The following is a 15544-nucleotide window of genomic DNA, read 5'->3' as shown; positions in this document are numbered from 1 at the left end:
ATTTTAAGTCACTGGAAAGTTTCCAAGAGGGATATTTTTCAGGTTTCATGAGTCCATCTGTGTGCATCCCTTTAACATTCTCCTAACTGATGTAACTGATTGACATGCTTCTTGTTTAATAGGAAACTATCTTTACTTGTGTGCCTTCTAGCAGGCTCATTTACTGTCCAACTGTGTGCCTATAGTTTGATTAAGATTTTGAAAAATATCTACAGCAGGGCTGGTTTAAAAATACTGCAACTGCAGGGGGACAAAGAATTGGGCTGCGGGGGGTTCGGGGGCTCATGCAGAAGAACAGCAAAAGTAGGGGAGCATTCTACTAAGCCAGGTATTCCCCATTCCATACCTATGTATTTGATTTTCCCCACCCCCAACCTATGTGTAGAACTTTGCATTTGTCTCTGAATTGTATGTTTCAGCTCAGTTTTCCATTTCGTAAGACCATTTTGAATTTTACTCCAGTCTTCTGAGGTGTAAAAGTAAAGTTGTGCCGTCAAGTCAGTGTCAACTCCTGGCGACCACAGAGCCCTCTGGTTATCTTTGGTAGAATACGGGAGGGGTTTACCATTGCCATCTCCCTCACAGTATGAGATGATGCCTTTCAGCATCTTCCTATATCGCTGCTGCCTGATATAGGTGTTTCCCATAGTCAGGGAAACATATCACCGGAGATTCGAACCAGCAACCTCTTGCTCGCTAAGCAAGTTACTTCCCTGCTGCACCATTAGGTGGCTCTGATTCTATTGGCCTCCACTAATTTACATATCCCTAATTTACATGCCCACACATACCCCAGAAAGCTCAAGTGTTAGCCATGTTGGGAGAAAAATGAATACCTGTACTGTCTATGACTTCCTGCCCCTCCACAGTGTAGAAAAGTTGGGGGTATTTAATTTAAGTTAGGAAAAATAAACTGCTGAATGAGGCAGGCTGTACCCAGTTCACTGGAAGGACAGAAAAACAGGAAGCTGCCTTATATCAAGTCAGACCATTGGTCTGTCTAGTTCAATATTGTCTACACAGACTGGCAGCAGCTTCTCCACAGTTGCAGGCAGGAGTCTCCCTCAGCCCAATCTTGGCGATGCCAGGAGGGAACTTGGAACCTTCTGCATGCAAGCAAGCAAGCAGATGCCACCAGACTCAATGGGAGACTAGCTGATGATCACTGCTGGTGCCTCCTACCTTGTTTCCCCCAGTTTTCAATCATCCGAATAGCATGATTCAGACATTATGGTGTATAAAGATACCTGTACACTCATCCATGTGTTTGTGTGAATGGCTATACTTGGATTCATTTTAAGTGTGGATGCAGGCCCTTCAAATGCATGGTATGGATATGTAGTGTACTTCTGGACCTATGTAAAAGCTAACATGAGAATGACTGTGCCTGCGTCGTTTTACAACAACAACAACAAATATTTATATGCTGCAAATATGGATGCAGGCCCTTCAAATGCATGGTATAGATCAGAGTTTCTTAACCTTGGGCCCTCAGATGTTGTTGGACTACAACTCCCAGAATCCCCAGCCACAAAAGCCATGTCTGGGGATTCTGAGAGTTGTAGTCCAACAACATCTGGGGGCCCAAGGTTAGGAAACCCTGGTATAGATATATAGTGTACTTCTGGACCTGCGTAAAACATAACACATGAATGACTGTGCCTGCGTCCTACTACAAATATTTATATGCCACTTTTCAACAAAAGTTTCCAAAGCGGTTTACATAGAGAAATAATAAATAAATAAGATAAGATGGCTCCAAAAGGCTCACAATCTAAAAAGAAAATATAAGGTAGATATTAGCAAGAATCATGGGAGTGGTACTGTGCTGGGGATGGATAGGGCCAGTTGCTCTCCCCCTCTCAAATAAAGAAAACCACCACTTTAAAAAGTTGCCTCTTTGCTCATTAAGCAGCGGTCAACACTTTACACTTGTTGTATGTGTTGAAAATGACAAACGGATGGGCCTAACGAGGTCATTATCCTGTATCTCTTGCTTCATGTACAGTTTCTAAGAAACAGAAAATGTACTAAGGCGGGACTATGAATTTAACCAGAGGATGGTTTATTCACAAGTTGCCACAATTTCAGTCTGCCAAGTGTGTTATTTTCTCCTCAGAACATTGAAAGGATATATATATATACACAACATACTTAAATGTTGCAAAACAGGCTACCAAGACAAATGTAAATGGTACACATTCAACAAGCAAAGACAAACATGTATAGAAACCAATTCACTGTTTACATCCCACGTTAAATGGATCGACATTTTTTAGATAACCAACCCAAGAGATGAATCCTTTGACCTTAGCTCCTAGTCTGGATCCTGAAGCCTATCTTCTGTGATGCACAAAAAGTGCTGAAGTCTTTCCGATATGCACAGGAATGTCCCGACACAAAATGGAGGTTGTATTTCCTCTGTCACAGTCCATAAGACAGTTTCAAGACTTTCCCACTTGAATCAGAGCTGCTATGGAAACGAAGCTCCACAGATGACGCTCAGTTTTCCAGGCAACCCAGCTGTCCTTCATTCTTCATTCTCTTCTCTGGGGAAGTATTCAGGATGCTGAGCAGATCTAGAGAGGAAAGACTAGCCTGTGGCTGTCCAAGAGCATCCCTTCCTGTCCCTGAAAAGCAAACATAAAACAATCTTTTTGGCCAAAAAGGAACAGGAATTCTCCCCCCCCTCAACCTGCCATTCACAATCAGAAGCCTTTCTAGGAGATCTAGAAGAAACTGGAAAAAGATTGAAAGCTATTAATTTCACCAAAGGCTGTGCAACATAGGAGGTTGAGAGTTTGTCAAAACTTTGCTGTTTGAAGTCCCTCATTATTTTGGGGAAGGGGAAAGGGAAATGGAAATGGGAATATTTTTCTGAAAGGGAAAAGTGGAATGGAAAGCTCTCCTCCTCAAATGGGGGAAAGTGCTTAAGTACAGTCTCTTTCTGGCAGAACTCTGCTTCCAGTTTTTCATCTGTGCAATACTCAAGGTTTCTCTCGTATAAATATATTGCTTTTCTTACCTCTTCTGGAAAGACAAAGAAAGGCTGCCAATCTGCTTCCATAGTTACTAATTTCTTCTGTCCTTCCTGTTAATTCCATTCAGTGATGGTGTTATTCCTGCTTCTTAGGCTCCAGTATCTACACCTAAAGAACATATATCTGTGATGTATTTTGAAGAATTTGTTTCTGTGAAATAAAGCCATGCTCCTGACAGATATCAAATTTTGCATACACAACCCTGCCACTGAAATTAGTGGAATGCACTACATTTTACACCAGAATAGGCTTGGGGGAAATTTACTCTCTTTTTTGGAGAAGAAATTCTGAATATACTTCCCAAACAGATACCAAATGTTGCATGAACAATCCGGCCACTTACATTAGCTGAATACACTACAGGGCCAAGAGCACAAACAGGGCTGAATCTGCCCCAAACTGTCCCGAACCAGCCCATGGGGAGACAGGGAGAGCCCAACGGGGGACCCTCAGGGCTTTTAAGTTCTCCAAGTCTTCTACTTCTCTTTCCAAAAAATAACCCCAAACTTTCTACATCTGCATGCATATCTTGAACAATGGATCTTTTCAAAAGTGAGGTCGAAATGGAAGAGCACAAGGCCAGCTTCTTGAGAAGGAACAATGTTAGATGCTGCCCCGGGGAAGAGTCGAGGGGCGTCTCACTAATTTCAAAAATCCCTATGCCTTTGTTAACGCTCATTTCAATGCATATGCGAAGTACGACTCGCCTTTTCTTAGAGAATTAGAATCTTACTAATTAACCTTAGCAAGGTACTTTAGACTCAGGATTTGTCGAGGCTGTGGCAATGCTGTTTACCTTGCTGACCCCTCAGAATCCGAGTCTACTGGTAATGGTGAGTCCTCCAGATGATGGTATTTGGGGTGGTGGCATCCCACTGTGTCTGGTGGTAATGGTGAGTCGTCAGGCCTTGGGGCATGAGATGATCTTGGGGGTCCTGGATCGTCTGAGGTCTGAAGTACGTCCAGGTTCTGTACCCAATGCTGCTCCTCAGAAGAGGTCTCATCCAGAGTGGACAGGGGTCCTCACTTTGGTTCATGGCAGCAAAGGACCAGTTCTCCCATCATGACAAGGCAGAACTGGCGAGACCTAGTGGAGGTGCTCCAGCAGCCCAGATGATGGTATTTGGGGTAGTGGCCTTCCACTGCTGCTGTCTCACTGCCAAGGTGTTGCCACCGGAACATCAGCTGGTCTCTGTAGGGCTTGCACCTGAAGCCACGGCCCTTGGGAAAGTTGAGATGGTGATTCATCCCAAGGGCAGCGAAGAACCAGTTCTCCCATCATGGCAAGGCAGAATGGGCGAGACCTAGTGGAGGTCCTCCAGCAGCCCCGACGATGGTATTTTGGGTGGTGGCCTTCCACTGCTGCTGTCTCACCGCCAAGGGGTTGCCACCGGCACATCAGCCGGTCTGCGTAGGGCTCGCACCTGAAGCCACGGCCCTTGGGAAAGATGAGATGGTGGTTCTTCCCAAGGGCGTGGCTTCGGTGGGAAGTGTGGTGGCGGTGGTTTGGCCACAGAGCTGGAGACTGAGGGGGGATGTCCCCAGGAGCAAGGCTCTGTGTCTGCCTTGGGGGGCCCCAGCGCTTTGATCATGAGCGCTGGCAATGGTTCGGGCCCCCGCCAAGCAGATGGATGTTGCCATGATGGCAAGGGCTTTGGCGGGGGTCTCCCCATTGGGGTCAGGGTCGTCTTCCCAGTTGAAGGGATCTGGGGAAGAACCGTCTCTCGGGACAAGCCCGAGAAACGGTTCCCCCCCAGCGGGGAGACGCCCTGCCCAGCCTCCCCAAGGTGCAGACTCAGGTTGCTCCTGGGGATGTGCAGCAATCTCCTGGCTGTATCCCCCGCAGCCTCCAGCCTCCTTCTGGGGAGTCTCCCCTCCCCCAGGTGGGGAAGGGGTTTCTCCCCAGAAGGCACACCCCCACCTGGTGCCTTGTTAGCCCGACGCAGACCGGCCTTGCCCAGGAGGGCTGATGGTCTGCCCTCCTGTGGTGGCTTCCCCTTGCTGCTGCTTTCTGCGGGGGGCTGCCTCTTTGATGTTTTGGGGTGCTTCACCCTTTTCTTTGATGGGCCAGCCACAGGGGCTGGCCCATCAAAGAAAAGGGTGTCCTTCCCGGAAGCAGCCCCACGCTCCCGCAGCAGGGGAGACAGCAGCAGCTTCCGAGCCACCATGAGGCTGCTGGAGGTGATGGGCCTCCTCCCACTAGGCTTTTCCTCCTCTGCCCCTAGAAGGAAAGGAAGAATCGTTTTAATGTCATGTCTCTTTATTTTACACATTTTTCTACCACCACAATTCACATCTCCAGGCGGTTTACACAATCTGTCTAGTTTGTTTGGACAGAAGCAAGTCTCAGGACGTCACATTATTCTTGTATTAATGCATTTAACGGTGCTGGGGTGGGTGGGTGGGGGGGACGACATATAGCACCTGGGCTTGATGGCTTTTTCATAATTTTTGCTGAAATTTGCATTCCTCCTTCAACAGCGTAACGCAGGGGGCTGTGATCCCAGGGACTTGGAAGCAATCTAGAATAGTTGTTCTACCTCAGCAAGCCAAAGACAATTCCTCCCTGGGATCATATCACCCCATAGCATTAGTGAACCAGGGCTTGAAATGTTTCACTGCTATCTTGGCCAATAGGATCACCCTTTTCATCACTGAGTACATTTCTGAGGACCAAACAGGTTTGATGCCCAACCGAAAAATAGCTAGATTCAAACCCAATCAAGCTATTTCTGGGTACGAAGCAGGGCTGTCCCCTTCCCCTAGTGCTCTTTGCCATTGCAGTTGAAGTACTAGCTGACAATTAAAAATGACACAAAAATTCAGGGGTTTCAAATCAGTGGTAAAAAAAAGACATACAACCAATTTATTTGCAGACGACATCATATGACTTTCACCTAATCCATGGGAAGCAATACTAGCAGTCAAGGAAACATTAACACTTTACAAACAAACAGCTGGTCTAGAAACACTTTATCAGAAGTCAGAACTTATATTCATCCACATTTGTATAGAAGAACAAAGGAAACTTCAGCAGCAAATGTCTAATATAAGCTTACAATATTCAAGCTTCAGATATCCAGAAGTGATAAGGATCTAAAGGATCTAAAGCCATTAAGGAAAATAAGCATAGACTCTCTCTTTTTCACAACTCAAAAAGGATATTAAAAATTAGGCTCAGCTGAATCTCTCCTGGTTAGGGTGAATATCAACCATAAAAAATAGTAGTTCTGCCCAAATTTCTTTTTCTTTTTCAAAGATTACCTATTTGGATTCATCCCAAATACTTTAAAAGGTGGCAGGGAGCACTTTGAGCTTTTCCCAATAATTATAAGAAAGCAAGAGTAAACAAAAGTTCACTATACAGCCTCCCAAACAAGCTTTATTTTGATGCCCTCCAACTCAAGCAACTCATTCATATCATTCAAAACGATCAAGTGATTCCATGGGTTTCTATAGAGTTCTCCGCAGATGCTCAAATAATTTGAGCTCTCCCCTTTATTATTATTATTATTTTTTATTAATGAATGAATTAGATTTCTATGCCACCCTTCCAAAAATAGCTCAGGGCGGTTTACATTTAAACAGGTAACTGAAGCTAAATTAGCAAGTTTGAGTAACCCCTTCTTGGCCTCCACACTGAGAATCTGGTGTCCCTCCCTGAGCTATGACATTTGCACAACCCACTTCACCACTCTTCCCTGTTTTAGACCATCCTTTGTTTGCAGACCCAAGCAAATATCAACAATATTTGAAGTGGGAGACAAAAAGGATTTACCCACTGAGGGACATTACTGAAAGAGGTAAACCAGCATCAGAGGCTAAACCTGGTACAATTCTGATTGGCATCCGAGCTACTTGGATGCAGAAACTTCAAATCTGGCCCTTTGCATCCAAGTTGCTACAGAGAGGAGAGGCAACTAGGTCTTTGACTATCTATCAATGTAATCTTACGTATTTCACCAACTAACAAAACAAGAGGGATTGCCTCACTTGTATACGGTATCTGAAGGTATTAATGTTTTATGTATATTATGTCTTTACTGCTGCTGTTGTTTCTTTTTCTTTTTGTATTTATGCTGGCCTTGGGCTGAAATAAACCAACACATACATACACTTATATACAATACCATAATTTCCACATCTTTTAGTTCTTTGGGAGGGCTAAAAACAACATGGGGAACTGATTTAGGAACCTCTCTTGAAGAGACTGAATGGGAAGCAATTGGGCTGAAGCAACTGATTAGAACCACCACATCTGCCCAGATAAGGGAGGCAACATTCAAGCCTGTACAGAGAGGACATCTTACTCTAATCAAGATGCAGGATATCTCTCAAACGTCTTCCCTGTTTTGTTGGCAGGGATGGAAAAACAGAGGTACTCTCCTTCCTTTATGGTGGGGTTGCCCATACGTGAAAGGCTATTGACAGAATTTGTTTCATATAATCTGGGAAATAGTCGAACTCAATCTTCAGCCTGATCCAAAGTTAGCACTTTTAGCAGTTTACAAGAGTACTCACAAAGATATACCAACTCTGCTGCTAGCAGCAGCCAAATAGAGGTAGCTAAACACTGGAAATCCCCAAAGGGTCTATTCATTGAAACCTGGTTCAGTAGGGTCTAGAAGATTGCATTATCTGACAAGCTGACCCATCAAACCAGGTTAGCTAGAGAAGTAACCAAACAAGACAAGTCTTTTGAAATATGGTTTCCATTAATTGCATTTGTCAATAAGGGATGGTCAGTTTATAACCTCCATCCACTCAAATCAAATTTTGGGATGATATTCTTTCTCGAATTTTGTTTTCAGTTGTCTCCCATCAATTTGTACCTGCATCCTCAATAACCAACAAACTCTTCTTAACACTGGACTCCTTGTAGCCTCAATTGGCTCTGTGTTGTATTGATTGAATTTTTTTAATTTTTTTTTTTAAACCAGATTGCGGGGAAAGGAGCAGAGTGTCAATTTTTAATAACATTTTAACCTCTGGTAGCCTGGCATATGAAGAGAGAGAAAAATGCCAAAAATATATGATCTTTGAAATTCAGCACATTTGTAGACCTTATCCGGTAGATCACACAGTCCCAAGTTTCAAGTTATTATTACCCTTTAATCTAATGGCACAATTTCCTACCTGCCATGATGAGAGATGTCCTCAAGAGAGACTAAAATACTATATATATATATGTATATAACCACACAGACCACGTCCTCCACTCCCTACTGATTGAGCATCAGCTGAGAAATAAACCACTGAATAGTGATGATGCCAAAAAAAAAGTGTATTGCTGTTCCTATGGCAACCTGCAGGTTATGATGTAGGAGCCAGAAAGTGATGTCATGACAGAGGCAGCAAAGCAGACCAGGGGACACCACTCACACCAGAGTTAATGAAGGGAAACTCAGTTCAACCAGCCTGGTAGAAAGCCAGTTTTCACAAGCTCCCTACAGATAGCAACCAATACATCAAAACATCAGTCTTCTTCACCTTGACTTTCAAAAGGGGAAACCAAGTCTAGCTAGCCATTTGTTTTCAAGTCTAGCTAGCCATTGGACATTTCTTTAGGGTTTACATGAAAGCCCGAGATGATCGGCTATCAGGTTTCATAACTGCTAGCACCAGATCTCAGTAGTGAGAGCTAATCGCTGTCAAATGGAAGACTCCGGGTCTTGCAGGATCTAGAAGCCTGTGGTCCTCTTACTATTATACCTGGCACCTTTTTATTCCTGTCATTCAGGAAGTGAAGGGGCACCCATAAGAGCAGTGGTGCAGTACATTGTCTAAGAGACTATGAATCAGAAAGCCCGAGGTTCAGATCTTACTGCTGCTATGGGCTCAGTTAATGACCCTCAGTAAGCCACTCCATCATCCTTGGCCCCACCCACAATATGGTAGTCAGAATACCAGCCTCCCGTTCAGGATTGTTGTAAGGATTACTGCAAGATAGAATGTGGGAAATGCTTTGAATGCCCTAAAAAGCACTGTATAGCAGCAGAGTATTATATCTTACCTTTTAAATGTTCCGGAGGCACTCAGTGCTCAGGTCAGGGGCGTAACCACTATTAGGCATAGGGAGGTGGCTGCCTGGGGCCCCCCACGCCTCGAGGGGCCCCCCAGAGTCAAGTCACATGACTATATTTTGTCAAGTGTGTGTGTGTGTGTGTGTGTGTGTGTGTATCAGCGAGGGGCCCATTTAAAAATTTTGTCTCTGGGCCCACTCCAGCCTTGTTATGCCCCTGGCTCAGGTTCCCATGGAGGGCTTAGCTTCAGTGAAGTTCCTGCATCATCTGCCTTCAGACTCTCATTTTCTCTCCTCCTTGACATTTCCTCAGTTTGTCACTTCCTTCTTTCCACATCTCTGATTGCAGGTGAGGGTTCATGTGATAGATGGCTCCTCCATACGAGGGACATTCCCTCCACATGAAAAACTAACTTTTCAGTTAAGGCAGGGTTCTAGCCTAGCCCGATCTCCTGGATATTCTGTTCTTTTTTGTGCAACGTTGTTGTTGCCGTGGTAGTTTTGTCTTTTTTAAAAATGGAAACAGCAAGTCCCTACCTGCTGTGAGAAGCATGACAGGCCAGATGTGGGCCGAGGAGGGGGGACCACCTTCCTAGAAAGTAACCATTGTGCCTGTAACCCTATGAATAGAGCCCCCCATTGGAGTAGAAGGGCAAATGGGCCTTTTGGACTTTTGGGATTACTGTAGTGTGGATTCTGAGGGATGAGCTGGACTGAGGGAAGAGAAGGGAACAAGAGAAAAATATTTAAGTTCTGAAGTGAGAGGATTAGAAGTGAGAGAAAGAAGACAAGCAGGAAGATAAGAGAAGCAGGAATAGAATATCAACTTTCTTCAGGAAAAGAGTGGAGTGAGGGACAGGTCTGACCCAACTGCATTATTGGACTGTGAGGGTTTTCCCCACTGTGTGTTGTAAATTATGTATGTGCTGGAATCATTTTTACCATTTTCCCCCCTTTCCCCCTCCTCTCAATTCTGGTTATATAGATTTGAAAGTAAGGGATAACAAACTGAGACTGAATCCAAATAAGATAGAGGTACCACCTAATGGCACAGAGGGGAAATGACATGCTTAGAGAGCAAGAGGTTGCTGGTTCGAATCCCCACTGTTATGGGAAACACCTATATCGGGCAGCAGTGATATAGAATGGTGCTGAAAGGCATCATCTGCACAGGAGGAGGCAATGGTAAAACCCTCCTATATTCTACCAAAGAAAACCACATGGCTCTGTGGTCGCCAGGAGTCGATACCGACTCGAGGGCACAACTTTACTTATTGTGCGGGGTCAGAATTCAGGAGACAATTTTGATTTTCTGGTTCTGAATGGGATCACACTTCCCCAGAAGAATATATGCCAGTTGCATCTCTTTCTTGAGATATACTACCTCAGAACAGTGGTACATATGCTGGTAACCTCCAGACATGACTACTGCAATGCACTCTATGTGGGATTGCCTTTGTACATAGCCTGGAAACTGCAGTTGGTACAGAATGCGGCAGCCAGGCTGTTCTCCGGCTCATCTCGGAGAGATCATATTATTCCTACGTATATTAAAAGAACTACAGTGGCAGTCAATAAGTTTCCAGGCAAAATACAAGTTGCTGATTATAATCTATAAAGCCCTGGGTATCTAAGTGTACATCTTCTTCACTATGCACCCCATAGTTCACTGAGATCATTCGGAGAGTTTCATTTGCAACTGTCACCACCAGCCTGTCTGGTGGCCACACAGGACAGGCCTTCTCTGTTGCTGCCCCAAGACTCTGGAATGCACTCTCTGCTGAAATAAAAGCCTCCCCATCTCCGACAATTTATTTATTTGTTGGTTGGTTGGTTGGTTTAATTTCTATACCGCCCTTCCAAAAATGGCTCAGGGCAGTTTACACAGAGGAATAATAAATCAATAAGATGGTTCCCTGTCCACAAAGGGAACACAATCTAAAAATAAACATGAGAGAGACACCAGCAACAGTCACTGGAGGGATGCTGTGCTGGGGTTGGATAGGGCCAGTTACTCTCCCTCTGCTAAATAAAGAGAATCACCACGTGATTAAAGGGTCTTTAAAGACACATTTATCCAGCGAAGCTTTTTAGCTAGACTCGTGGTTATAATTGTTTTAAGGTTTTGATTTCTGTTTTAATCTGTTTTATTTTGCTGTAAACTGCCCAGAGATGGAAGTTTGGGGCAGTGTACAAAGAAAAGAAAGAAACGAAAGAAGCTCACTGGACTCCCGCCTTTCCCCCTGAAAGAATTAGAGTGGGGTGGGACTGTACCACACTAGTCTGGGGTTTCACCTTATTATTCCTCACCCCTCCCACACCTAACTGAGCTCGGGCCCTACCATCTCATTCACAACTGGGGAGGTGCTGAGTGGGAAGGTGAGAGCGGTCTTCTTGCGGCCAGGTGGAGCAGTCTTCTGGTTCAGTCCAGAGGCTGCCTGTGGTGTGTCGCAGCCACAGCTGTGTCGGTCTGTCCAAAGGGAGTCTGCAAAATGGTGATCTAATGCTGTGGAACAGGGACTCACCCTGTTTCAGCAAGAGCAAACTACGGTGAGCATCTGAACTTCGGAACTAGCAAGCTGAGCCTTTGGATGTGAATGAAAATTGAGGCCATCAATTGCTTCATGTGACTTTAACCGGATTGGGGCCACTCTACACAGAAAAATGCACGGTTCAAACAATTGAGAAATTGCAGTTGTTTTATTGTTCATCATTGTTAATTCAGCCCCTTAGCACATTCTTCTTCTGATTGGATTGTCCTCTAGCTGACATCAGATGACCTCATTAGAAGACCCCTTGAAGAAGCCAAGAAAAATTAGAATTAATGTTATTTTAATGATGATATAGATATAGATATAGATGGTGTCTGTGTGTGTTCTCTCTCACACACATACTCTTTCTCTCCACACACACATACACACACACCACACACACACTCATTCATTCACTTTAAATCCTGCAGTGTATTGTGGTGCATTGGTTTGACATTGTGTGTCACCACAGATTCCCTCTCAAGTTCAGATAAACCCTCCGTCCCAACAATTGCCCTATATAAAAATGATTATTATAAATATTTATACACCATTTTTCAACAAAAAAAGTTCTCAAAGCAGTTTACACTGCAAAAGAAATATTTGTATCATAAAGGGTATTATGGAACTTCAATTCACTACTATATATCGCACATCAGTTCTTGAAGAAAGTCTTGATAATGATGAGTAGCAATCCAACATCATGGCTGTTGCAGGGGTGAAATTGTTCCAAATGTGTGTGTTTTTGAAAGCTCTTGTTTCCATGAGATGGATGAACATACAAGCAATCTTCTACACTGTAAAAATTATTCTGGATCTCTCTTCTGAGCTGCCACCCTTGTTGCTCAAAGTTTGTTAACATCCTTCAATTTGTAGCAGACATGACACCTCAATTGGCTTTGTTCTTGAATATCATCAAAATATACCCCCTCTGAAAATGCTCCAAGTGCTGTAAACCAGTTTTAGCTGAAGTGTGAGGAATGGGTGCCAGCCAGCCTGGACAACATCCCAGAACTGAAAACTGCATCCAGTGCAGGTTATTTGGGTCATCAGAGGAGCTGGTCTTGTGGTAGCAAGCATGACTTGTCCCCTTAGCAAAGCAGGGTCTGCCCTGGTTGCATATGAAAGTGAGATTAGAAGTGTGAAGCACTGTAAGATATTCTCTAGGGGATGGAGCTGCTCTGGGAAGAGCAAAAGGTTTCAAATTCCCTCCCTGGCTTCTCCAAGATAGAGCTGAGAGAGATTCCTGTCTGCAACCTTGGAGTAGCCGCTGCCAGTCTGTGAAGATAATATTGAGATAGATGGACCAATCATCTGACTCAGTATACGGCAGCTTCCTATGTTCCTTTTTCTAGGAAGCATCTGCCTGGATGCATCCTTCTCCAGCCCAGTGTCCAGCTGAAAGACCAAGGCAAAGTGTGGCTGCCTCACTTGTAAAGCCAGTGTAATATAGGAGGCTGTACAACGTCTTTACAGCTTATATGGCAGGAAGTTAAGATGGGCATTAATTAATAACTAGTTAATCCACCTGACTGACAGCAACCACTTTAGACTCGGTAGCTGACAGCCTGACTAAATTTACAAGAGGAAGTCCTATTGAAATTCGGTAGTCATCTATCTACCTATATAATTCTCTAAGGTGTACCCATGGCTAATCGAGTGTGTGGTAGCTCTCACAAGAGTTTGGGAGCATCCTCCTCGTGAGGAGGATGAGAGCTGCCGGCAGAAAGGGTGGAGAGGGAGACTGACTGAAGGGATGGGAGGAGAACTGACTGAGCCCTGAAATGGAGGGAGAGGAAGAGAGACCTAGGGGCGCAGATGCTCTGCGCCTGGGTCAGCTAGTTTAGAATATTCCCTGAGTATTGTAGTCTTGTTTAGCAGCTTAATCTGAATACCAGCCAGCATCTAAAACTAAGGATAAGGATCCCACAATTCTCACAGTTCTCCTGCATGTTTTGGATCCCTTCAGGATGGTCTTGAGATCCAATGTTTGCTGTCCAGTCCTGAAATAGTTAATATATAAGGCCTGTTGATAAGCCTAACACAGGCTGCCCTCTGGCTCCTCCTGAGGAAAGGCTTCAGCCTCTGAATCTAAAATAATTATTAGCTAACAACCCCATTTAAACAACAGTCAGGGAGAAACCTCTCATGTCTGAAATAGGCCTATACATTAACTACCAACCAGACTTAACCCAGTCAGGGTCTTCTTGAGAAAAAACCTCCTGCCACAGGCCCTGAGAACTGCACCTTTTAAAAACCATATATGGGCACTCATATGCTGCTTTATGGTCCCCAAGTTCTTAGGTTTCCAACCCTTAAAGGAGTGGGCAGAGGTGCTCTTACCCGTGGTCTTCCGGGCTGAAGTCCATGGCCTCCACAGCCCTTGGGGCCCCCTCAAATCCTCTTTAGAATATCCTCAGGTGTTGTGGTCATCCAGCCGAGCATGATGATGTTTAATTTGCAGGGGAGGTGGGCCTCCAAAGGCCTTTAGGCCCAGGCTCCAAAATTACCTAGGTGCACCTCTGATTGCATCCCATTGTTCAGCCCAGCCATGAGTCAGGGGGAAAGGGAGACGGTGGACCCCAGCTGTTTTTGTCTCAACCTGATCATTCGTGGGCCACCTCCATTACGGCCATGCAGACCGGCAGTGTGGAGAGGTCTCTCTCAGAGGACTCTGTGGCAGCCTCTGCCTTCAACGAGGCGTGGGCAGTAGCATCTGCAAGGAGTGCCTCCACTGAACACCTTGCAGGAGCTCGATTCTTCCGCAAGGCTCCAAAAACAGCAGGAAAAGCCAAGGGCAACAACAACCCGACCAAGAATCGCCTGGCCATCAGAGCAAGTCTGAGACTCAGAGGGTGGCAGCCAAGGTGTTTCCCTCACCGAGCAACCTGAGTCTGCTCTGCCATCCACCTTGCAAGCCCCAGGTACACAAAGATCTGTGTCAGTTGGGGAAGGGGCAAGGGGTGCCGAGCCTAGCAGCAGGGCAGGTGTGAGTGCAGTTTTGGATGACGGGGATGCTGAGGAGGAGGTCCCTGAGCACCTGCAAGTGGTATTTATTTAAAATATTTCTATACTTCCCCAAACATGTGTTTAGGCGCATTATGGCTGAGGAGCTTGGTAAATGGTCCCGCCAAAATCTCCCACCAAAACTGATGGTGGCGCATTACCCACAGCAAAGTCTGTGTCTAGTCACAGCACCACTAGGGGGCGCTCCAAGTAGAAGGGAAAATCTAAGTCACACCTCAGGTGATTCTCTAGTGAGTCGGGCCAGAAATCTCCCTCCCAGCAGGCTGAGAAGCCACATCCCGTGCACCATCCACCTAGCCTGTCACCCCAGGGTCCCACCACCCCGGCAGCACCCAATAACCCAGATGAGAACTCAGACACCGAGGACTTGGAGTCTGACAAAGAGGTGGGGGGACTTTCAGAGGATGAGGCAGACTTTGCACAAGCTGTGTCTCATAGGCCATGAAGGATTTTACAGTCTTGCCCCACAAGGCCAAAAAGATTTTAAAGTTAGAGGGCACCATCCTCTTGGTCCCTGATCAAGTCCCTGGGGACGAGTCCGGACTCCGCTTGCTCCCCCGCCGCCCACAGCCATCCCCTCGCCTCGGAGGACACTCATTTGTGGTATTTATTATTATTTTTATTACATTATTATTACTACTATTTTATTTTAGACTACTACTATTTTATTACTATAAAACACAACCGCCCTATCCATCCAAAGGCTCTGGGCGCTTGGGGGGGGGGGGCGCAATTTCAGTGTTTGCCCTGGGCGCCGTTTTCCCTAGTTACGCCTCTGAAGCAAGTCAGTGTTTAGGTTCCAGAGTATATACAGCTCAGTTTGACTCATTCAGGCTCTTTTAGGGTAGAACTGTAAAACTGCTCTTCAAACCATATTGTGCATAGGATATTTATATTTATCCTATACAGTTCAGAATCTATCC

The 15544-nt window shown here is 45.2% G+C and overlaps 1 protein-coding gene across 3 annotated transcripts; it reads right to left on the bottom strand.

Annotated features, from left to right (window-relative positions):
• Positions 1–2050: 2050 nt before the first annotated feature.
• On the bottom strand, positions 2051–14932 carry LOC128330769 (basic salivary proline-rich protein 4-like). 3 transcript variants are annotated; one of them, XR_008310251.1, is made up of 5 exons: positions 13938–14932; positions 11589–11858; positions 3838–5262; positions 3026–3149; positions 2051–2630 (listed from the first exon to the last, which is right to left on the bottom strand). XR_008310251.1 is itself a non-coding variant. In XM_053264083.1 (3 exons), exon 1 carries the CDS (start codon positions 5312–5314, stop codon positions 4412–4414), a length of 903 nt encoding a protein of 300 aa, XP_053120058.1. In that variant the 5' UTR covers positions 5315–7094; the 3' UTR covers positions 2051–2630; positions 3026–3149; positions 3838–4411. The 3 variants fall into 3 exon arrangements, 1 of the variants encoding a protein (XP_053120058.1); XR_008310252.1 differs by lacking the exons at positions 11589–11858; positions 13938–14932 and adding an exon at positions 8178–10570; XM_053264083.1 differs by lacking the exons at positions 11589–11858; positions 13938–14932 and having other exon boundaries at positions 3838–7094.
• Between the last annotated feature and the right edge of the window lie 612 nt (positions 14933–15544).

Source organism: Hemicordylus capensis, chromosome 6 (assembly GCF_027244095.1).
Source record: "Hemicordylus capensis ecotype Gifberg chromosome 6, rHemCap1.1.pri, whole genome shotgun sequence".
Taxonomy (NCBI): Eukaryota; Metazoa; Chordata; class Lepidosauria; order Squamata; family Cordylidae; genus Hemicordylus; species Hemicordylus capensis.
This window is presented reverse-complemented; position numbering and strand designations above follow the sequence as displayed.

Coding starts and splice junctions, on each gene's coding strand:
- LOC128330769 (XM_053264083.1), bottom strand. CDS start 5,314: ATGTGTAAAATAAAGAGACATGACATTAAAACGATTCTTCCTTTCCTT.